At 33.3% G+C, this 25361-nt stretch overlaps 1 protein-coding gene across 5 annotated transcripts in view; it reads right to left on the reverse strand.

Annotated features, from left to right (window-relative positions):
* Positions 1–25361, reverse strand: part of LOC143231761 (3-hydroxy-3-methylglutaryl-coenzyme A reductase-like) — a 70270-nt gene that overhangs the window by 20012 nt on the left and 24897 nt on the right. For 3 of the 5 annotated variants that reach the window (XR_013017165.1, XR_013017164.1, XM_076466400.1), the window contains exons 1-11: positions 21763–21921; positions 16528–16714; positions 13665–13779; positions 9373–9460; positions 9039–9123; positions 7488–7593; positions 6367–6473; positions 4342–4461; positions 2997–3145; positions 2654–2847; positions 809–1050 (exon numbers count right to left, since the gene is read on the reverse strand). Coding sequence is in view for 2 of the 5 variants with exons in the window: in XM_076466400.1 (XP_076322515.1) it covers positions 809–1050; positions 2654–2847; positions 2997–3145; positions 4342–4461; positions 6367–6473; positions 7488–7593; positions 9039–9123; positions 9373–9460; positions 13665–13779; positions 16528–16714; positions 21763–21800 (1431 nt within the window). In the remaining 3 variants the exon portion in view is untranslated. Of the gene's footprint in view, positions 1–808; positions 1051–2653; positions 2848–2996; positions 3146–4341; positions 4462–6366; positions 6474–7487; positions 7594–9038; positions 9124–9372; positions 9461–13664; positions 13780–16527; positions 16715–21762; positions 21922–25361 lie in introns of those variants that run through there. The other 2 variants (XR_013017166.1, XM_076466401.1) reach the window with 1 other exon arrangement.

The following is a 25361-nucleotide window of genomic DNA, read 5'->3' on the forward strand; positions in this document are numbered from 1 at the left end:
CTAACACGATGAAATAATTTATAACACTGCTTCTCAAAGACCTTATTGACTACCTTTATAGTTTTCTCTGTTCTTCATGGTTCCCCCATCAATTATTCTGTCTGAGATAACACAAGATCTCAGCTAAAGTTCATATATGAACATGTTTCTATCAAAGAAAAATACTTGACCATGATATATTATCAAAATATGAATTTATATAGTCCTAAGGCCAAATCTGAAAAACAATTCATTTTCTTTAGGAGATATTCCTATCACTGTTATGATTTAGATAAACAACTTGTTACAAGTAGCCTAAAGGAAGCAGCTAACTTGTTAAAAGCAGCCTACTGCTGAAACAGCAAGCAGTTATAATGCATAGAAATAACTGCTGAAATCAGAAATATCTTAGATCAGTACTTCCAGTTACTATACAACAGCTACACTTGCAGGCTGAACATTTAGTGATTTTCAAAAGTACCAAAGAGTTATCTTATTATCTGTGGTTCCCAATGGAAATATTACTAATTTTGTTTGTGTGTTGCTTTGAAATATTCTTATATTACCCTGGTCTGAGCTTTAGGGTTGCATGTTTTTGTTTTTTTTAATACTATTTATGGAAAAGTTAAACTTGCAGATAAGTAACAAAAGATAAGTCAAGTCTATATATTTTTTTACAGGTCATAACTTCTAGGTCTTCACCAGCTTTGATAAAGATTTAGCTACATGTTTCTCAATTTTTCTTTAAATACATACATCACTTTCACCCTGTCATTCATTAGTTGTAGAAATATTAAATATTATAACATCAAGTTACTGTAGCCACTACCTCTGAGTTTAGAAGTTGAGTGCATTCTTCTAAGGTACGTGGTTCTTGATTTTGAAGAGAAGATATGTTGCTTTCTCCTGAAAACAATGATTCTTCTGTTTGTATCTCCTTCTCCGTGTATTCTTTTTTTCCCATCTCCCAATTTTCATCTTCTCCTACTACAAAACTTATTCTCTTCTTCAGATCAGCCAGTGACGAGACAGGAACAACAGAAGAGGAATGAAAGACGTTTGATTGGAAACCTTACAAAACAGACCACAGAAGACAGCCATTAAAGAATGATTATTTGATCAAACTGTTTATCAAGAAAGATACATTTGTTTAGAATGTCTGGCAGTGCTACTTGTTAGTAACACAATACTGTGACAGAACATTTCAAATTAAATAGATCTGTTTTATATGTTGAATGAAAAGTACATTAATGACAACAGTGCATTTCTGTATTAAGAAATGCTCTAGAGAACTAGGCACTCCTGTGACTTCAGAACCTGGGAATATTTAATAGAACAAAATACACTGACCAGATTTTGTATAACATCTAATGAAAGATCTAAGCACCATGCTTGATTTCATCATCACTCGTGTAATTATAAAAAAAAAGTTATTTTGAAAGCTCACTTTCAAGACAGTTATACAAAAACACATTTAATACTGAGAAATCAAAATGTTTTTTATGAAATAACAAAATCACTTGCTAACAAACAAGTTACTTCTTTGTTGTTTAGTGTCTTTATGTGAAGTCTTCCCTGAAGCTCCAAAATGACTCACTAAAATAGTCTGTGGTCATTCATTAACTCTGTGTGTAATTACACTTCTGGTGAGTTTTCAAAGTGTTAATTATCCACTATAAAACGAAATTTAGAATTTGACTTTTTCTTTTAGTAGTTCTCCAGTATCAAAATCATCTAATCTTACTTTTGCTTGATCATGTACACACACATGGTACTAAGGCAGGAAATTCAAAAACATGCGTGTATCCTGATTTTCACAGTATGAAAAATTTTCTGTGACACCATGAGATAAATTCACTTGTTGCACCAAATAGATACATAAATGTCAAGTGGTATAAATGTGATTATAGTATTCAAAAGAGTTAAAACACATTACAGTTTTTGATGTAGGGTTATACAACTAGCATGGGTATAGAATTTGAAAGTATGTGGGATATTAGCATGATAACTGTAGCTATAATATATTAAGAACTTTAAAAACAGTCTCAGAGTACATATTCAGCAGGGTTCTGAGGTTTTTATTTACATATATAGAGCTTGTATATCATTAATAACCCTAACACTGAATTTTTACGAATTTCAAAACTGAAACTTTAGATCACACAGAAACAATGCAATCAAATGGTAAGTTTTACTGCTGATATGATAAGGGTGAAACTACACATCATCTTGGGGTAGTAAAAACTACGTCTTCCACTTTAAAAGTTAGTTTTACTGCTGATATGATAAGGGTGAAACTACACATCATCTTGGGGTAGCAAAAACTACGTCTTCCACTTTAAAAGTTAGTTTTACTTTTATGACTTTAGTGAAAAAATAACTATGTATCATGGTTATTGTTACAGTCCAGAACTCCTGTCACTTTGAACATCTAACACACACACACAAAATCCTATTCATCTTTCATTGCAGGAATCAATATTTCCATAGATTTAACAGTATGTGTATGATTGTAAATCACTCAGCCACTTTTAGACAAAAGACAAACAGATGGTAATGACTGCATGTCATCTAATTTAGTACCGTTATGAAAGTTTATGTTATAAAAATTGTGCATGAATTTCACACCAAAATATTCTTGTGTATTCTGAAGTTAACACATTATCAGGTTTACCTTCTTTGGTCATACTGCAATCTGTAACACAGTGACCAGCATTGCCGTTAAAACTGTCGTTAAATCTTGATGATGCTGCCACTGCTGCCAGCTGTTCTCGTAACTCTTCTCGATTTTCAAAAAATATGTATTTAACTATCAAAGCAAAAGCCAACACCAGCATCACCAGCTGCTCCGGACTAACAGCAAGCCATCTAGAAACACAAAACAAAAACTGCTGATAACTGTTTCCACTAAAGTGTCGTTGAAGACACTTCAGCAAGTAACGAGAGATAAACTTCATCGAAAAATCTACAACACTGACATCACTTAATCAAATCACAGATTTGATGTAAAAAACTACCTTTGCAGAAATGGATCAAACTCAGAGTTACTGTCAGAAGAATATATCCTTTCTGTTCCAACAGTTCTGCCCTCATGGTGATCAAACACAGATTCATTTTCAACAACTGGCCAGCGGCTTTGAACATGGACAAGTACTAGCCCAGCTGACTGAAGAAGATAAAAGTTTAGTTAATTACCAGAATTTCATCCTTTAACATTGGTTAGGAACGTACACATAAGGTAATGCTTCAAAAATATTAAAAATACATGTTTTATATCAACAGATGGAGTTACAGTGTTGTGTACACCTATGAAGTTTTTACATGCTTTATATGTGTATACATTTTTCTTCTGAGACTTTTACCAGGAATAAATAAGCCAATTTTAATTTTAAAAACTTTGTTATATGAATGTATGAAATACGTGTACATATAAAACTAATTTAAGTAAAGTGCTGTTTCAATTACCAGTCTTAATTTTATTAAAACTGACAAAATGACCAACAATCTCAGAAATAAACTGACTGTATATCATCTTTACTGAAAAATAAAACAAAGTTCTTATAATCTAACTGATAACTATTACTCTCAGAAACACCTACAACAAAGTTTCTACAATCTGTGATACTTTCAGTCTCTGTAACACCTACAACAAAGTTTCTACAATCTGTGATACTTTTAGTCTCTGTAACACCTACAACAAAGTTTCTACAATCTGTGATACTTTTAGTCTCTGTAACACCTACAACAAAGTTTCTACAATCTGCAATACTTTTAGTCTCTGTAACACCTACAACAAAGTTTCTACAATCTGCAATACTTTTAGTCTGTGTAACACCTACAACAGAGTTTCTACAATCTGTGATACTTTTTTACAACAAAGTTTCTGCAATCTGTGCAACACCTACAACAAAGTTTCTGCAATCTGTGATACTTGTAGTCTGTGTAACACCTACAACAAAGTTTCTACAATCTGTGATACTTTTAGTCTCTGTAACACCTACAACAAAGTTTCTACAATCTGTGATACTTTTAGTCTGTGCAACACCTACAACAAAGTTTCTGCAATCTGTGATACTTGTAGTCTGTGTAACACCTACAACAAAGTTTCTACAATCTGTGATACTTTTAGTCTCTGTAACACCTACAACAAAGTTTCTACAATCTGTGATACTTTTAGTCTGTGCAACACCTACAACAAAGTTTCTACAATCTGTGATACTTTTAGTCTGTGCAACACCTATAACAAAGTTTCTACAATATGTGATACTTTCAGTCTGTGCAACACCTACAACAAAGTTTCTACAATCTGTGATACTTTCAGTCTGTGCAACACCTACAACAGTAAAGTGTTTACAAACTGACCATGATAACTTTCACTCTCTGTAATACTGGATTTGGTTTCTGTTCCTCTTCCTGTTGTAACACTTTAGTTAGATGACCCAGTTGCCATACAGGTCTTCCTTCCTCTTGTTCTCGTGAAAGCTTGAATAATCAGTACAGTGTAACCAACTTACTCAACATTATTATGTATATAAAATATGGATATACTTCAAGAACATGCTCACAAATAAAATGTTTAAGTTACAGCAAAGTGCATATTTTTATTAGATAAAATTTATTCTGAGTGGAGTTTTAGATTGAAGTAATATAAGGCCGTGGGGAAATTGAACAACCCAGAATTTAGGGTTGTACAACCACAAGCTTACTGCTGACTTACCACTTGACAGAGTTGACAGTAAAGTTCTAAGCAAATGTCCAGTGTAGCACATCCAGATATAAAGTAATATTTATTGAACTCTGACCATCTTAATTAAAATCAATATTTTATTTGAATGAAATATGTTTATTGTAAATAAACAAATTTAGAGTGCAGTAATATTCATTAAATCTGTAACTAATTTTTAATACTTTAAAATTTAGTTCACGAGTACTTGTATACAATGATACGGGTTATTAATTTTCTTTGTGTTTTGGTAACAGTTCAAACAATGGTCAGACAACAAGTTAGGTACATGTGGGGATTTTTTGAACTGGTGAAAATATTAAATTATTGTAAAATTAATTTGTTTGTAACAACTCTCTCATGACCTACAATGGCCAAGTGGTTAAAGTGCTCGACTCATAATCTGAGGATCGTGGGTTTGCATATCTGTCACAAACGTTCACCATTTCAGCCGTGGAGATATTGTAATGTCATGGTCAATCCCACTATTCATTGGTAAAAGAGTCCAAGAGTTGGTGGTGATGACTAGGTTCCTTCCTTCTATCTTTACATTGCTGGTGCACCTAGCACTCATGTAGTTTTGTGCAAAATTAAAAAAAACAAACAAAACAACTCTCTTAATTTACATAAAAATAAAATACAGATGTTAGTAGTTGTATTAAGGTATCAGCTATTTTATATTAAGAAAGTATACAAAATTAGCTCAGTAACAATACTAGTATTCACACAAAGTTGACCCACAAAAATTTCTAGATTGAACTTCGAGGATCTCAAGAAATAAAAATATTAAGTCTGTTAATGAAAGTTTTTAGCAGAAGCTGTGATTTCAGTGGTGATCTGTGTAAAATCATGTTAAGAATACAACACACGCTGTATGAGTTTGTGCAAAATGGAATGAAATACTTTAACCCTTTTGCAATGGGTCAAAGGTTGTGTCATCACATTTGTTGACTTGCATTCAAAATTTTACTGAACTACTATTTTATGAATTTATGAGAATAAGTCTGGAATCAAATTGTAGATTATAATTCAAGTTTTAGTATAATCAATTACATTTCTCAACTTAAAAGTAAATATTAAAGAGATACCAATAAATTAACTTTTGTGTCATGTGGTATTTAATTTAATATACACTCTTTTCCTTTAGTTATAAATAAGTCAATTTATGTGAAGTGGTTCTGAACATAGCCTTGCAAGTTATAATCATTTTAATGCTAATTGCACTAACATACATAATAGTACATCTTATTAAAAGTATTGTTTGTTTTTGAATTTTGTGCAAACCTATACAAGGGCTACCTGTGCTAACCATCCCTAATTTAACAGTGTAAGATTAAAAGGAAAGATGTAGTGATTATTACCAACAGCCAACTCTTGGGCTACTCTTTTACTAATGAACAGTGGGATTGACCATCACATTATAACACCCTCACGGCTGAAAGGGGGAGTATCTTTGGTGTGATGGGGATTCGAACCCACAACCCTAAGATAATGATCTGAGTGCCTTAACCACCTGGTCATGCTGGGCTATTTTAAAGTAGCCCTGTTAAAATGTTGTGACATGCACAGAGGAGGTAAGCCATTCATCCAACATTAAAATTTTAACAAGAAATTGAAGTAAACTATACATTACGACAGCATACCTGCTAAGTTAGTGCACCTACCTCCAGAACCAAAGACAAACAAGCTGGAAAGAACGTCATGAAGACAATGTAGTTCACAACAGCTGACAAGCAAGCAAAACAACACATTTCTTCCAGTCTCTTTACGCCTGAAAGGAAAAGAAAGACATGACCAAATAAGATTTGTTTTTATTCCAGCACAAAATATATCTTTAAGAAACTGTATTTGTTTGCTTTAGGGCTATCTGAAGAGTTAAAAAATTTTTTGATCCATGGAATTAATTGTTTAAATGAAAGAGAAAGACACATTTAATGAACAAAAGAAACTACTCGGAAAACATCTGGTTATAGTATTTATTATATTTAAAATTTGTGAATTTTTCCTTGTACATTATTTTGTTGTAATGCACACAGCTTCATAACAGGTTATCTGTGCTGTGTAATTCATAAGTTTTTAATGCCATAAGTTATCAACTTATCAAAACAAGGCACAGTATAACAATGTATTAAAATGTTGACTATTAGTCATGGTTACATTCTTTCAGTGATTTGATTTTGACTAAATTATTTTCTAAACTAGAAGAACTGTTTGACATTTCACAAGTGCACATGAAATGTCATAGGTTCAAATTCAGTAGGATACATCTACATGTACAATTTTTTTAACATAAAACATTTCAAATTAACACCTTGGTCACACAAAAAAACATTTACAGAAATGTTTGAAACACAGTTTACATCAAGATAGACCATAATACCTGTTTGTTTCTCTTTTTTCTGGCCTACTTTAAATTATTCAAAAAATAAAAACTTGTCAAAAAAAAATAATGCAGTTCATAAATTTTCACTATTAAATATTTTTCTGTAGCCCACAAAATTTAATTAGAATTGTATTTTGACTTAAGAAAGCACCACATTTCTCATATAGTAAAAGTTAACTGATTAGTTGTCACAACTAATAGTGAAATGCATACAAGCTTGTTACTAAATTGTATTTATACAAAATTAATTTTTTTCTTAACAAATTACAATTGCAATGAATTTAAAAAGTTGACCAGACCAGTTAATTTTATAATATTAAATGTTATTCTATGCATTGATATAAAAACTCTGAATAACTAAGTACACTGATACTTTAAAACACCAAAAAGTACACCACCCACCAGAAAGTGTACCAACTCCAATAACTAATGTTTCAACTATGGTGTCCAGGGTAATTTTAGGTCCAAGTATCCTCATACCTCTAGCAATGTTTTCTCTCACATCTTCCTGAAATACATAAATCATTAGCTTAATAAACAATTCACTAAAAAGTTTATGGTTAAACAGCAAACATTTCACTCCAATATTACCTTTAATACTGCATACTTTGAAGATACAATTTATGTATCTGTGGCATGCAAGCACAGCTGTAAACTGTAACATGATATAGGTAATAAGTAGGTAATAAAACTAAGTTCAAACTGATGCGAGCACTTCACAATAAACCAAACCAGAGGTATGCACAAAAAAACATCTGTAGGTCTCACGAAATTATTTAGAAAAAATGAGATGTAACATCGGCTTGTTACCAATTTGGACATTATCTGTTTCATGAACCTATCAATAGAAATACTCAATGACTCCTTTAAAGTTTAGTGAGGCAAAAAATCTTCAGCCACAGATCACAAGAGCTGGAAACTATTTACAGTGCTGTAAGAAAGAAGTTTTGTTGTCATTTCTGGTCTTCTTAAATAATGAAGGAAATACATACATGAGTACTTTCTGTATTGTAAACTTAAACCAAACAAATAAATTTGAACAGTTGTAAAATTATCTTTATATCCAGAACACGGCAAGATATTTTAAACATGTAAACAAATTACTTAAAAAGTCAATTAAAATGGTTAAATACTCTTCATTAGTAACTGTTTTAACCAAAAACACAGTGATACAACTAACACTGGTGAAGGATTAGAAACCAAGAGAAATGTTTGTGATAAAATAAACTGCAGTGTTGTTTTGCTTCATGTTCATTTTACTGTCTATTCCAGATTTTAAAGTATAATAAAAATTGTTTTTGAGATCTGTTCTCTCTCCCAGCAGTCATTGCTTGCCAAAAAGGCTTCTGAACAAATACCACAGTTCACCAGTTGAGTAATCTATTTACATAAATACAATTTATGTGATGACATATGCCATACATAAATACAATTTATGTGATGACATATGCCATACATAAATACATTTTATGTGATGACATATGCCATACATAAATACATTTTATGTGATGACATATGCCATACATAAATACATTTTATGTGATGACATATGCCAGGCTGACTGATTTCCAATGCTTTATTGACCTTTTGACATTTAAACTGCAAACGTCCAATTCTCATACTGTATAAATAAATAGCATTTATGGTAAAATTTTGTCTGCCTTCACCTTATCAAACTACCAAGTTCTTTTAAGAAACAAAATTTCTTTTGTGCAGCAACTTGTGGACACAGGAGAAAGATTTGAAATGTTATTATGATCTTCCTTTATATAAAATCTGAACACACAAATTTAGAGAATTATTTAAAAAATTAGTTTATGTGATTTCTTATGTATTTTAAGTTTTACATTTCAACAGAACAGTAAAGATTGTGTAATTTGCTGTAAGACTTATTCAACATTCCTATCACATCATTATAAATTAATAATGAATTTTTATCCATACATCACTAACCTGTGTAGAAGAACTGAGAGCAAACTGTGCTAACAGTCCAGTTTTTGAAAGGTCTATCAGGATAAGAAAGAAAGGCAGTGCCTCACTGAAAGAAAGAAATTTTCAAATTTACATTTGATGATAAAAACTGTACACATTGTTATATATATTCTTTAGAAAATACAATTAATATCAAACAAAAAGTTTCAATATAACTAAGAAACTGAAATCTGCTTCATCTATCTTCTCTATACTTTGTTTCCAAGTTAATCTAATACCTCATTAAACATATATAAATTTTTAAGGCCCTTTTAAATATAAGAAACATACAGAAATGTTTTTTAGAGTTACCTACTTCAGTTCAGAAAAGTTCCCTTCTAGAAAATTAACCACACTGGTACTGAAGACAAAACTAGAAAAGATGGTAAAAAGAGCAGCCACACCTAAAAAGAAAAATTACGTTATCAACTAGACAAACATTAACCCTGATGTTATGATAACATGAAATGTATGTATAGAGAAATGTTTATATCATATCTAAGTTTGTTTTTTAAAGCTACTAAGATGCTTCAAGTTTGAGTGTTGTTTCTATATTTTACCAACTTGCTTCATACATAAACACAATCACTTCAGATGATAACACTGCACAACATTTTTTTTTAAAGAGTTTTGCTTCCTGAAAAGTTTTTGCTGATTGTGACAGGTACCTGGTGGGTATGCACAAATATAGTTTTGGTTTTGCTTCATCACGTAGGAACTCTGAGAAATAGACAGTTAACTGTTTACTGGCAGTAACGTATTTAATTGCGTTTATGTTTCTAATACACTATTAAGTTCAACATAATTAAAAGTGTTTTGCTCCTGATTTTCGTTTGTATTCAATGTTCAGTGCATCACGTCACAGCGTCCAACAGTAGTCAGCAAGCATTGACGGATTCCAGTTGCCCTGATATCGTTTTTCCATTGTAGCAAAACTGAAGATTTCAATGAAATGGTACGTGATGGGCAAATTTGGATGTGATTTTTGTGGAGCTCTGTAATTGCCAAAAAAATTGTCAACAAAGTCTTTGAAGGCTTTCCAGGCAATCTTTTCCGGCCCAATTAACAGATCTTCGAACCTCTTGTCACTCATAACATGTCTGATCTGAGGGCCAAAAAAATGCCCTCTTTGATCTTGGCCTCAGTTATTCTTGGGAACATCTGTCTTAAATAACAAAAACCTTCGCCTTCTTTGTTCATTGCTTTCACAAAATTCTTCATATGTCCCAATTTTATGTGAAGAGGAGGCAAAAAATTCTTTGCCGGGCTAACAAGTGGTTCACGTGTCACATATTTCTGTCCTGGAACAAACATTTTATGGCGTGGCCAGCTCTGTTTAGAATAATGTGACTCTCTGGCACGACTGTACAAGAGTACTTTGTATAGTCGAGCTGCAGTCCCAGTAACAGAGCAATGACTTTCAGATCTCCACAGATATTCCAGTTGTACTTGCTGTACTGGATGTGCTTCAACAACATTTCCATGTTCTCATAGGTCTCTTTTGTGTGTGGTGCATAGCCAACAGGTATTGTAACAGAACAGCTCTGAGGCTTAACACTGATGAATCAATAAAGAGACGCCACTCCTGTGGGTCATGGTCACAACCCAAAGCAGAGAACAATCCTTCAATGTCAAAACAGAAACAGAGACTGTCAACTTGTGCAAAGAATTTGGTTATATCATCTTGGCAGCTTTGAAAAACACAAATTTTCACAGCTGGTGACAGCAAACACCATTCCTGCAGTCTCAAACCAAGTAATTTGGATTTTGGTTTTGACAGACCCAAATCTCAGACCAGATTGCTTAATTCTGATTGTGCTATGAGATGTGGATTGCCCAAGGAGCACAGTTCAAAATCTGGATCAATGTCAGTTTCCTGCATTGCAGTTTCTTTATCTGGTTTGTCTAAGGTCTATTCATCTGGTGGTTTCGGAATTGGAAGACTGTCATCATGTGGCACAAGTTTCATTGCTGAAGGCAGAATAGGGTATTCAATCGACTTCTTGTTTTAAGCAGAGAAACCAGACACATTAGTCAAACAGAAGTAACAGTCCATCACATGGTCTTTCTGTTCACCACATCATCGGGATAGCAAACAGCATCGTCTTTCGAGTGCCTCTGAGCCAAGCTCTCAGACAGACAGCACATGTCGCACAACAAATGTGAGGTGCCCATTCCTGGTCTTGATCATCAATTTTACAGCTGAAGTACAGATGATATGCTTTCTTCACAAGAGCAGTCATAAAGCGTCTCTGATGAACAAGCGTATACTCGCCACAAATGTATCGCGGCTGTTATGACAATGACGAGACATATTGACCGACACCAATCGTCCTGTAAATTATCTATAACATCTTACTTACTTGTTAGAGTGTTACTGAGACAATGCTATATTCTGAAACAATACGCACACACTATAAAGTCTATATTATTCCAATGAGCAGCATCTGTGTATGCAAGCCACTTTTATAGCCTGCTGAGACAGTGTCAAGCTGGCTCCGGCCTGCCCAGGCATGCCTGGACTGCATACTTCCACAGAACAGCTTCCAACCTGGCCTGATTTCATGCCTGGACATGCCCAGACTGCACAAAACAATATTCATAGGTCTCTTACAGAAACAAAAATTTTTGGACACAAACATAAGAAAAAACATGACAAAACTGAATATGTCAATGAAACGGTATGTGATGGTCAAATTTGGATGCGATTTTTGTGATCAGCAGCCAAAAATCTATAAGGAACACCCAACAGTGTTCAAGAAGCAAAAACTTTGTTGTGTAGTGTAACTTATAAAATCAAGTATCTTAATAAAATATTTTAGTGCCTATGGGTTATAACTACCTGGAAACTGTTACTTGTGTTCAACAGTCTTCTGAAAGAGAGTATGTAAAGATACAGAATCATGATCTTAGAATAGCTTTGTAGACCCAACCTTCAGGATGATAAAAACAAAACACTGAACAATATTAAAACTATAATGAAAAAAAAGTTATTTAAATGTGTGTCAACAACAAGGATTGAGATACAAGTGTTTCTGCAGGTCCAACCTTCAGGATAAGAAAAAAATGGTATTTAAAGTTATACAAAACAAACTGGTAAATTACTTTAAGATATAATACTTTACTTTCTCTTATATCACATGGAATGGAATTTATTTTAACTGAAGTTTTCCATTATTAACATTTGTTTAGTTCAAATATCATCCAGAAAATGTATTATAATGCTTTCTTAAGATCAAATATTTTCATGAAACACCAGTTTACACTAAGGACAGGTAATAGTTTTATATTTTATAATATACACAGTTTGTTTTGCTTACATATTACATTTGAAGGAGATTCCCAATGTAAAGACACTAACATGAATTATCTATATTTCTTATACATATCACCATGTATTAAAGGTTTCTTTTTTATCATCCATAGTATCCGTGGCTGCAGTGCACTATAGTTAGATACGGTTTAAATATAATTCATACTCCAGGATAATAACATTACTTGAAAGCATATGTTAGAACCTACAAATAATATTCTTTTGTGATATTTGTGCTCAGTGCCAGTCACACTGACTGTGCTCTAAGGAAACTTTGAACTTTATGTGTGTGTGCTAAAAGTAGTTACAACCAGGAATAACATGAACCTAAGATATTTTTATCAGCTCACCTTGAAACCCTGTATCACTACCAACAAGTAATTTATATCTTTAAGTGAATAGCATAACAAAGCAACGAAAGTTATATTTTATTAGAAGAAACTTGTAAGTAGAATGTTTTTCTCTAAAATTTCACAAGACAGTTACTGCTTGCTATTTTAGACGGTTTTACTGAGAAACAGATATTACAAATATATATAGAAACTTACAAGTAGTTAAAAATACAATTTACTCTTTAATGTTACCTATGAGTACAGAAAATGAACTTTTATTTTCCAAGTTGTATATGAAAATACCCAAATTACTTCACATGTTAGAGACCTACATATGAAACAAACAGTATTTTGGCTCAAACATAGCGTAAGTGTAAAACAGTCTTACAGCACTAATTATAAATTTTATTATAATACAGTTTTCTAAAGCAGCTTCTGTGTAAAACTAAATATAGGATACTTTTTTGCTAATAAGAGTTTGAAACACATGTTAAATATTATCTCCTTTCATAATAATGAGAAACACATTTGAAGTAAATACATACAGAGTACAGATGGTTGACATGGTTTTCAATATTCATATCAACCATCTCTACAGTGTGTATATATATTTTACCTTTTTATTATTGGAATGAAAAATAAATTTATCTAACATACAATATAAAAAATACTCAAAATATAATAATATATTTTACAGACAAAAACTGTTAGAAAACCTAATTTAAAACAGTTATGTACAAAAAAATAAAGAACTGACATTTTAAAGACAAAACTCAGAAAATCTATAATTCAAAAGTTTTTATGTACAAAAAATAATGACTCCTACATTTTAAAAGATAAAACTGTTAGAAAATATATAATTCTAAACAGTTTTTATGTACAAAAATTAATAACTCGTTTTAAAAATAAAACTTAGGAAATCTATAATTCAAAACAGTTTTTATATACAAAAAATAAGATTACCTAAGAGATATCTTGAGCCTAATTTATACAGTTTATGAAACTGATGGTAAACATACAGTACAGCTGTACAGCGGGTTATTGTCATGACAACAATATCCATTCCTTTGTTTCCTCCCTGAAATATGAATAAAACAATTTCCATCAACAGAAGATGTGTGTGTCGATTTAAAGGTGACGAAAAAATTACATTCTGCTCTCAATTAACTGAACTGAAGAAGGAATTTTGACTTTAATCCTATCTTTACTATGCATATCTGTATGAAATGTCCCAAGCTTTTAGCAAAATGTAAAGTCTGTTGTACACAATAAATCAGATATGTTACTAGTTACTTACACTGAAGATACGTCTGTGAATTAATGACACAAGCCTGATTCAGACAAGTCAGAGTACACGATGATGTAAGTGATAAAAACACTTTTCCATCATACCATTTACAAACTGAACCTGAAGATCCTTAAGAATGTATGTCTACAATTTTATCAATATCCTTGTATAGTGTATTCAGTATTTACTACCCTTTAACACAAGCTATTGCCACAATCAGGAATGTACGTAGGATAAAATGAACAGTTGATAACTAAGATCAAATAAACTTTTTTAAAAGGATGTAAACGTACGGATGCCTAATATTAATTCAAAAAATAACAAATGGAATTTGCATCATCCATACATAACAGCATAAGCACAAGTAGTAGGATATTAACAGGATAAATCAACTGTGATTGAGTCTAACTAGTAGCATATTAACAGGATAAATTTACTGCGAGTCTAACCTACGTGAAAATTAGTGTGGGTGTCAATCAAACTCAATTCATTTTGTTATTTCAAAAGAGAAGGGGTAATACAAACCAAAATATGTTTATCCTGGTAGAATAGTTACTGTCTGTCAAAAACAATTTTAATGATGGGATACAAGGTGGCTCTCAAACCTCAAGTGTAGCAAATGTTCACACAAACCTGAAGTGATGATGCAAAGATGGATCACTTAGTCTAGAACCAAGCACGCAAAATTTATCATTAAAATTAAATCTAATTTTATTTTAAACTTAAATTATTTCTGTATTAAGCTATCTTTTATTTTACCACCTTGTCTGTATTAAGCTATTTTACCACCTTGTCTGTATTAAGCTATTTTACCACCTTGTCTGTATTAAGCTATTTTACCACCTTGTCTGTATTAAGCTATTTTACCACTTGTCTGTATTAAGCTATTTTACCACCTTGTCTGTATTAAGCTATTTTACCACCTTGTCTGTATTGTTTTTGAAGGACTGATCTTTCCCATACCTACATTTACTTCTTGTTTTAAAAACCACTTGTCTGTATTAAGCTATTTTACCACTTGTCTGTATTAAGCTATTTTACCTTGTTTCTCTTTATAATTGTTTTTAATGCAGTGTTTCAATAGACACAGGAAAGTTGTATTTATAACAAGTTCTAACAATAATGTTCGAGTTGTTTATTAGTAGCTAATAATTCTTGTTTTACCCCCATACATAAGTTTTTTAAATTCTGTAGGAAAGCTTAACTTCAAGGGGCTATGATAACACCCTTCACACTACATAATTTTTTTTAAAATTACTTCTAGTTATTATTTATACTTATAAAAATGGTTATTCCATTTGAAACTATGTTACCTCAGTTAAACTAGATGACACTATTATTTTAGTTATTTAATGAAACAGAACAAGAAATTCAAATTTCTTTGATATTTACAAACATTCCCAGAACTTGTGACTTAGTCATTACATAATTATTTACTTTTGGATAATTCTGATAGCCTATTGAGGAGAAATTTAAAATACCATTTCAATGAACAATCCGAGTCATCACTACAGAGACAATGCTATCACCAATCTGATACATAATACCACGTTGGATGGCATTCGGTAAGACTTCATCATGTGTACATTTCAACCACCACTTGTGTACATAAAGTTAAGTGTAGAAAAATGTGAAACAACCAATAAAAAAGTTAAATAAACAATAATCTTAATATTAAACTAATCTTTTATTCTCCTGTTATTACCGACAATAATTACCTCTGGTCTATTTTTGATGTATGCTTCTGATATTATTACATTCTGTTTACATGAAAAACAACATAGAACTGAAAAACTAATTATTGGTTATATTTAAACGTGTCTATAAATGTAAAAACTAATTATTGGTTATATTTAAACGTGTCTATAAATGTAAAAACTAATTATTGGTTATATTTAAACGTGTCTATAAATGTAAAAACTAATTATTGGTTATATTTAAACGTGTCTATAAATGTAAAACTAATTATTGGTTATATTTAAACGTGTCTATAAATGTAAAAACTAATTATTGGTTATATTTAAACGTGTCTATAAATGTAAAAACTAATTATTGGTTATATTTAAATGTGTCTATAAATATATCTTTATTAAAACAAAAATATTACAGTCATTCTCATACAGTAATAAAAATATAATTGGATAAGTTGTATATTACTAGTTTGACCAAATTAATCCTGTGGATAAGATTTAGATCACAACTAATCTTGTGTTACAGACATTAGAAGCAATTCCATTTCATCATCCATATGTAATATTTCCACATGTTAATTACAACCTAACAGACCTTGAAACCATGAATCTTACAGCATTACTCTTCATATTAACTCAGAGATAAGTATAAAAATGGCTTTAGCTCAGTCACTGTAACTTAGTGAGCAGTCTCATAAAAATCCTACACTTTTAAGTACATAACGTGTCAGACAATACAAACTGTATCTAAAAACATAGATAAATAACATACAGATGGTGCCTTTTATCTGTTCAAAAGAAACTGTAAGGTTGCATAAACAACTGGTATTATAAATTCATTCCTTACCTCATTGTGGTGACACTGGTAGTTCCAACCACAAGTACTGCTGGGGTCAACAAGTTTAGGACCCATAGAAAGCATACATGCTGTAAGGGTGAGAAAGGTGACTATCACCTCCCACGGATGGGAGGCACAGAAGTGTCCATGGTTATAGAAAGCCTGTGATAGCATAGTCGGGGGTTGAGGCTGAGAACTGAAAAAAACACAGAAGAATCTATTGTAAAGCCTAACATTGCAAGCAAATATTTTGAAGAATGTTTACATTATTTGATACTATTAAATAAAATGTCATGGAAGATGGTGAACAGGATCAGTACATTTTTGGTCAAGGACTAAACCAATAATCAATTTGTTCACAAACCAAACATAGAAGTTGAAATTATTCTTGAAGCACGTGATAAAAACAAAACAACCCTTAAACTCACCATATAAATGTAGAATAATTTTACACTTGAGTCTCAAGATGAAACCTCTAAGTGGGGCTAATATCGTGAATTTTAAACCATGCAATATTCTATCTCATTCCAAGAACCTTACACTAGATCTGTTGATCATTCCTCATGTAATATCTGTTTAAATAAACCTTGAAATGTGAAATATTTTAGAAAAGCCACTGGATATAAAATTTTATGAAACCTTTTCAGAATGGCATAACAGAGAACCTGTTAGACATTTAATCCTTACTACTAAAGTATTTACCAAGAAGAAACTAAAGGTCACTTACTACCACAGTTTATATGAAAGGATCCATTATGATCTGATATGAGAATTTCCAAGATCTTACACTTCAAACACAAACTTGTGTACTGAATGTTCTAACAGTTTTTGTTGACTATAGAAACAAGCCTGATTCATTATAGGGATGACTTATGGGTCTTCAGAGTGTCGTGTAAAACCAATAAGTTGACTGGAAAAACGTTGGTGTCAGTACCTTAAATCACCTACAAAAAACACCCATGTCTTGGGTGAACTAATCAAACTCTCCCTCTATCTTTATATTTATTTAAAGTATGAATTCGTCAGCAGATTTTCTATGTTTCTGAATGGACAGTGAACGTAACTTGCATTCAAGAGAACTTTCAATGTTTATGTTCCCTGAAGGTTAAAAATTACAGTACTTTTGATTATTACACACTTTCTTTTCACTGATGTTGAAATATATCAGTAAAGCAATTTCTTATTTTTACTTGCATGTAATTACAAATCTCGGAACTGTAAGAACAAAGTTTTATGTACCTGCCTTTTAAACCATGTAGCCCTAATTCGGTAAAAACTTATACCGTGTGGAATAAAGAGATACAAACTGTTATTATAACTTGTGTATTATATTTCTTAAACTATTTGCTCTATTTTCTAAACGTTGGTGTGTGAACTGTGTTGATTTAGATTGGTTAACCCTAATAATAATAAAAAAAAAGATCCGCTTCGAGACCGGAAGTATGTAAAACCCAGCTTAAAGCAGGTGTACTAAACCTGGCCTACCTCGGGTAAATACAGGTCGAGGTGAACGAACGATGCCAACGAACTGAAGTAACACGTAATACGTGGAACCAAAAAGACATGCATTCCGTCAAGTGGCTTAAAATTAGTTACTTCGTTTGCTAATAAGGCCTCGTGATAGTTCCAGACAATATCGAATAAACAACGTACAAATACGAACAATAACAACAGAAATTGTTCATTGCCCACTCTTAATATTGCGTTGTTAATAAATTATTTCATCCACAACATGAGATAATTCGTGTGATGCCCGTGCTTTCTAGGAGCATTACATATTTGACCATGAAATGCACGGTTTCTAAGTAAAGTTCGCATTGTCGCACAGCGTAACTAAAATATTTTATACCCGTAGTTTTCATGGTGTAAACCTACATATTAACTAGCACATATAAGAATACGGTTTAAAAATATCCAAAAAATCGTATTTCCGTTTTACAATGATAATATCACGTAATGTGTAACACTTCCCGATTCCGGAGGACATTAGCTTCAGGGTTAAAATAAAAAAAGTTTGAACGCGTTTGTTCCAAAAACCTTTCAAGGTCAAATTGAAGGGCAGTGATAATTCTTATGCTTAACAACGCTTTAAGGTCAGTAGTCTTAACGTGGAGGATACGATTTTTATTAAACCGTCCTGTGGACATCGTAGTACGTACTATTAAAAGGGTGGCGCAAATTATCACAAATATTTTACTTCACAAATTGCACTCCCGCAAAACTTTCGTTAACTATAAAACGAGTGATTGTTGTAGCGATACAAACACCCAAGTATTTTTTGTTTTCCAAAAACACAAATGACGCGTGATTCTTAATTCACAATTGTGTGTTTGTTTAAATAAATTGTATCGTTGTGTGGCAACCGTTTCTTGAGAACTCCAGCAACATTCGGATGGCTATTTCCACTAATTTTGAAATAACAGACTAGAAGGAAAAGTAGACAAGTCAACATTACCCATCGCCAACTCTTGAGGTACCCTTTACTAACCAATAGTGAGACTGGTTAGTAAGATGACGATCTTATAATGCATCATGGCTGAAAGAGCGAGCACGTTCGGTTACGGGATTCGAACATACGATCCGCAAATTCCGGATCCAGTGTCCTAACCACCAGGGTGGTGGAAACGGTTCGTTCTGCACCACACATTATTTAATATTAATTTACATATGTCATATATATATATTTAACAGTACAACACATAGCTGCGCACCAGTCTCTGCGCACCACGGATAATGCTTTACTCTGTTAGTTCATTGTCTTCATACATTTTGATACTACTCTTCAACAGACGGTAATAAAAACAAACAAACCCAACAACAATTAGCACCAGGGGAAAATATGGTGATCCTTGTAGAAATCTTTATTGGTTTTGATATTTGAATGTGCAATGTTTATAAAATGTAAGGGCAGTGACGTGTATTTAAAGTAATTAAAACAATTACATGACATGCCGAGAGTACTTAGGTGTTAGATTACATTCCTATAAGTTCTGAACGAAACTGATAGCCATGCAGGGCACCTCAATGACTGCGAGATTAAAATATTTTCCTCAGCATGTGACAAGCCTATCCATTTATTTAATAAGAGACACCAGATCTGGAGGTGCTTTCAAAACCCGGGTAGGTATTGCGGGTGAATATTAAAGTTGAACATGGTGACTGTACAGACACTAAGTGTATCAACAAATTCACACACAAACTTTTAACATTGTTTGTTTTCTGACTGCAAAGCCGCATCGGGCTATCTGTCGAGTCCACTGAGGGGAATCGAACTACTGATTTTAGCGTTGTAAATCCCGAGGACAACTTTTAACATATAAACACCGATGTCTCAGATGGGGCTCCGAAGGATGACGGATCCATTTCCCAAACACCTTTCCCTTTGGAACGCTTAATAATTTATGTCCACTCATTTGTTATCCATATGATGCAGTTATCCACACTTTCTTACCCCTAATTTAATTTTCATATAGTTTAAGTTTCAGAAGTTTCCCAAACACGCGCACAGTTTACTATCCTAATTATATAGATAATGCTTTGTGGTAATTTATCAGTAATATCTCTGAGATGAACAAAAACTGGAATATCATTTATAATTATTTTAAAAATAAGTTTGTTTTTGGAGGGGGAATAAACGTATCGTGTTAGGCTTAATGATCACAGTAGCGTGTGAAAACTAGGCCCAGTGCTATTTTACTTCACAAACAACTTACCACGTTTCATCATTCAAGCTACGTATTTATATAACTATAATTATTTACATAAATTCAATCTAACATACTTTGTGAATACAGTTCGAGCAGGAAGAAGTGAGAAGCAAGGACCCGAAAAGCAAACACCTAAGTAACTGGAAAAGTGCAAAGCAGATTTACCCAAATTAACAAAATAACGCGGAAATAAGAGATAACACGTTCCTATATTTAAAATGCGAAGTGGAATCAATATTGCATCTCAAACACGTGAAACGTTAACGGTAAATCCCGTATATTAATCACAGAAAGACTAGATACTTGTTTCAAACAGTTTTGCTAGTATAAATGTATGCATATATATACACACATGCAAAATATTCAACTTCACAAATGATATTCTTCTGAAAATAGAACGAAGAGCAGGAACAACACGTTTACAGAAACAAATAAAAGCACGTTAGAGCCAGCTGTAGATTTTAGCTGCGGCAACTCGGCTCACAGAACGATTCTAAGTTTCAGTTTTTCCAAGTACAAACTATTGACTCGTAATTCGGCCAACTCTTAACCGCTTTGAGATCAAATTAATTTTGGACTCAGAAAGAACAAACCATTTCAATTATTTGACCACGCCCAAGGTTTCATAGGTTACTTTATTTCTAATCCTGTATAAAAAAAATTTCCATTTCAGTGAAGGTTAGTGGAGATCTTGAGTAATAAAATCGAATAGTGACCCACACTTGTTCTGACGCACAAAAATATAGCTACTAAACAAAAAATCTTAGTTAATTCACTCTGATTCTGCCTAAAAGATTTTCACCTGCCGCGGTTACTGAGGATTTTGTCTGGTGGTTTAGTGCAAAGCTACATAATAGGTTATGTGCACTGTGTCAACCACGGGAATAGAGCCAATGACCCAAGTAATAAAAATCTGGAACTTGCAGCTGACCTTTTGGGGAACGCAGATTGTTAACTTGTATAGTTAGTATTAGAGCTAAACCACACAATGAGCTATCTACGTTATGTCAATCGCTGGCAATGAAATCCCCAGATTTTAGCACTATGGGGGTCTGGGAGAGAGAATAATATATGGTCGTCAAGAATGTTTTGACAATAAATTAAACATCACATATATTATGACATAGAATATAAAACATTTTTACAATGACTATTGTTTTAGAAAACTGTGGGTAAAACACGAGATAAACACATATACTATACAGTGCAAACACCTTACTCTATATAGTAAAGTATTAAACGACTAAGTCGAACTCGTATTTATTTCAAATACGTTCGATAAGAACTAAACCATGCCAACACTCCCACAATTTTAAATACAAACCAAAATCTTAAAAAAAAGTTACAAGTTCTTAGAAGATTAAACGTAAGATTTGTTTTCTCACAGTTAAAATCAAGCAGTCGCGTTGTCTTGTTGTAGGTACCAACAACATCTAGTAACATGCAAAACTAAAACTGGTTGGTCTTAATACAGTTAAGCTCACGCCTGCTACAGTCGGTAAGAAAAACTGAAGTTGTGTGGTTATAATGCACTTACCACAAATTTGTTTTTCTACGTGTGTTTTCGTCGCTCATTGTTACATGGGCCGAGGATAAGTTTCATGTACCCGTTGTAATTTATTGGGAAAGGAACACCAATACCACCCTGTCGCGCTGAAATAACTTCGTTGAATAAACGACACGACTTTGCCAAAGGGTATGAGCGAGAGAAAAAAACAAACAAACACCGCTAAGCGTCGTCTTCCACTGGCTTACATGTTAACCAATCAAAAGCCTTTGAAATTACGTCACCTTGAGTTCACCATTCACGATTATTTCCTCGTATTCTCTCTGATAAACGGGTGTCAAATAATTGAGACAGTGCATAAGAGGAAACTCACAAAGGTTGATTGATTAACGCATAATACAACCTGATGAATGGTCGAAAAAAACGACATCACATCGACGATCGGTAGCGAAACTGTCGCGTGGAACATGCATTTAATGTTCTTGTTCAACTTTTAATACAGTTGAGTTAAACACGCCGTTTAAATCGCAATAACCGAGGTTTCTGCAATGGAAGTATTGATGATAAACTAATTAAAGGTGTAAAGGATATATTGAAGGTGGGGTGAGGTTTATTTGATGTAGCAAAGCGAGGGAATGTGCCCCATTATATCCAGGGCCCCGAGATTAGCACTCCAAGCTCTTCCGTTCCGGATTAAATTTTACGCATTCTCCAACTTTTTCTGAGTAACTTTCCCAATTTTGATGAATTTTTACTGGGACAGATTGAGGTGTGAGGGGGTTCATCTTCTTTACTTCCTACACCACTTCTAATACACTATTATCTGTATTACAACTTATACCTTACTTTCATGTTAACCAATTTGGAAAAAAAAACTATACACACATGATCATTTGTTACAATAAAACTATACACACATGATCATTTGTTACAAATATCTCGATCAGTCAAAAAAGGGTTACTAGAACTTACTTCTTTTTTTTTTTTTAAAGCTACACGAGGGCTGTCCGCGCTAACCGTCCCTAATTTAGTAGTGTGAGACTAGAGGGAAGATAACTAGTCATCATCACCCACCGCCATCTCTTGGGCTACCTCTTTTACCAACTAATAGGGGGATTGACCGTCACATAATAACGCCCCCACGGCTGAAAGAGCGAGCATGTTTGGTGTGACGGGGATTCGAACCTGCGACCCTTGGATTACGAGTCGAGTGCCTTAACCACCTGGCCACGCCGCGCTCATCTTTTTAACTAATTAGTGTAAAAGATTTTAAAAGAAGAAATTATACTAATTTATACTAATTAAAACATACTTAAAGCCTTCAAATGTAAGGAGCGTGCTTAAAATTGTGGAAAATTCCATCCATAAAGCTACATAACGGGCTATCACGTGAATACGACAACCAGTACAGTAAACGTTTACTGTTTCGGACGTTTAGGCTTAAGCTTTTGTCAAGGGTCTACGAACGTCACAAGTTAACCCAACCGAGAACAAAATAACGCATACAACAGTATAAACATTTTATCTACAGTGTTCAACGCAGAGAATCGAACTTACTGTACGCTTACTGCTGACCCACATTTAAAATTTGTTTTATTCACTGTTGAAACGGATGTACTTTCATCGGTGATTGGATTAAAACAACAATGTAGCGACATTAGAAAACGATCCAATGCGGCTGTATCAAAGGCTATGACGTAATTCTTATTAACCTAATCGCTATGATCAAGGTTAGATCATAAAAACGACAAGATTTTTACATAATCTAAAATTTCATATTTCTTTGGTTTAGTATTGAACAACCTAAGTTGAAATGAAAAACGTAAGTTAAATGGGTAGATGATACTTTAATCACCATCTGTCATAGCAACTGCAGTCTCCGAGTTCACTGGGCGCTGATAGCCTAGTTGCTTTGCGCCATAAAACTCCAAAACAACCAACGAACCGAGACCACTGAAATGTTTTGTCACTACAGTTCACACTGACATGTTCCATTGAAATATCCATGTTGTTTTCGATGAATCTCATTATATTGTTTTAGCCTAGTGGTTCGCAGACGAGCAACAGTTCGTTGGGCGTCATCTAATGACAGGTGATCACAGAAAGGCATCATATGACCTTTGTTTTGTGTATGAAGACAGAATTTCAGTGCTGATCCAACAGACTGACATGTAGAAATCACCCTTACCTACCTACATCTATACCCCCCCCCAAAAAAAAGGACCCAGGCTGATAATATAAATAATGAAATTTCTTACATTTGACAGGGTTTTGTGTGTTGGATTTAGACCAATGCCACATTGAGCTACCTGTGTCTATTGCATAGAATCGAACCCTGAATTTTAGCGACAAGACTTGCCGCTACCCCATCGGAAAATTGTATGTCGAATAGTAACCACACAAATATCAGAGACCTGATATAAAATGTACCCAACCAATGAGAAGCAAAGTGCAGCATCTTATGCGAGGTAAGAATCCATGAACACAAAGGTCAGCGACAAGTCATTCATGTGCTCCAGGCAGCAGTATACCACATAATAAAGAAGGATCTCTGTCTACAAACGACGTCTTTAGGTCATAGTTTCCACCACGATAAGGCTTCCAGTCTACTTTCCATTCAGCCATCGTATACAGCAAGTATCTGGAGAATAAAACGGCTATTCGTGCTATTCTATATGCAAATACACTGGCCAACTCGCCTTCAGGTTTCAGTGTAGTTGTACTGGAAAGTTTGGCTGTATTGGTGTTCACAACTAGTATTCTTTCATGTATGCCACAAACTGCTTTGTTTCTGTTTTACGCTCCAACTCCAAGATACAGAAATCAAAATTTTTTTAATTATCAGTGACAAATCTTAGGATCATATATTGGGTTGAGGAATAATTCGTGAGCGTTTTTTTCAAGTTAAAAAAATATATTCATAAATGAAACGCTTTCGGAAAATATTTCATGTCATTTGGTAGATAATTTTTTTGCTCTAATAGATGGTGTGTTTGATTTTCATATGTCTTTAGTTTTTGCTTTCATTTTCAGCTCATTAAATGGACTATCAAGTGGACAAAATTGAGCATTTTCGACACCATCTGCTTTTCGCATTTAATTTCTTGCAATTTCGTTTAAAACAATGCATACTATATACCTAGGTATTACATGAAATAAAGTATCATAATAAATGTTTTGGGTGTAATGTGTTCATGCATTGAAGTATTGTATAGTCTTGTATGTAATGCTGGAATGACATTATTTAAAAACGCTCACGAATTATTCCTCAACCTAATATGTAAAACAGCTGGTATGGATAGAGAAAGCTCCATGTAGAGGAGTGAACAACGTTTCGACCTTCGGCCATCGTCACGTTCACAAAGAAAGAAAACGGTAATTGACCGATAGCTGACCACATGTTTGAACGGGGTTGTGTAATTGAGTGTAGGAATGCAGAGGGCGTGCTTAGATGTTGGATATATTTATTAATATAGGTATAAAGGTGTTCCTTTGTATTGGTTTATTTTGGGTTTAAGTTGTTGTGTAAGTAAGGCTTCTTTAATTTTGCATTTATGTTTTGTTTCTTTATTTAGTATTTGAGTGTTTTCTATGAAAAAGCAGCCACAAAATTGAAAAACACTTTATTC

Source organism: Tachypleus tridentatus, chromosome 11 (genome assembly GCF_004210375.1).
Source record: "Tachypleus tridentatus isolate NWPU-2018 chromosome 11, ASM421037v1, whole genome shotgun sequence".
Lineage (NCBI taxonomy): Eukaryota > Metazoa > Arthropoda > Merostomata > Xiphosura > Limulidae > Tachypleus > Tachypleus tridentatus.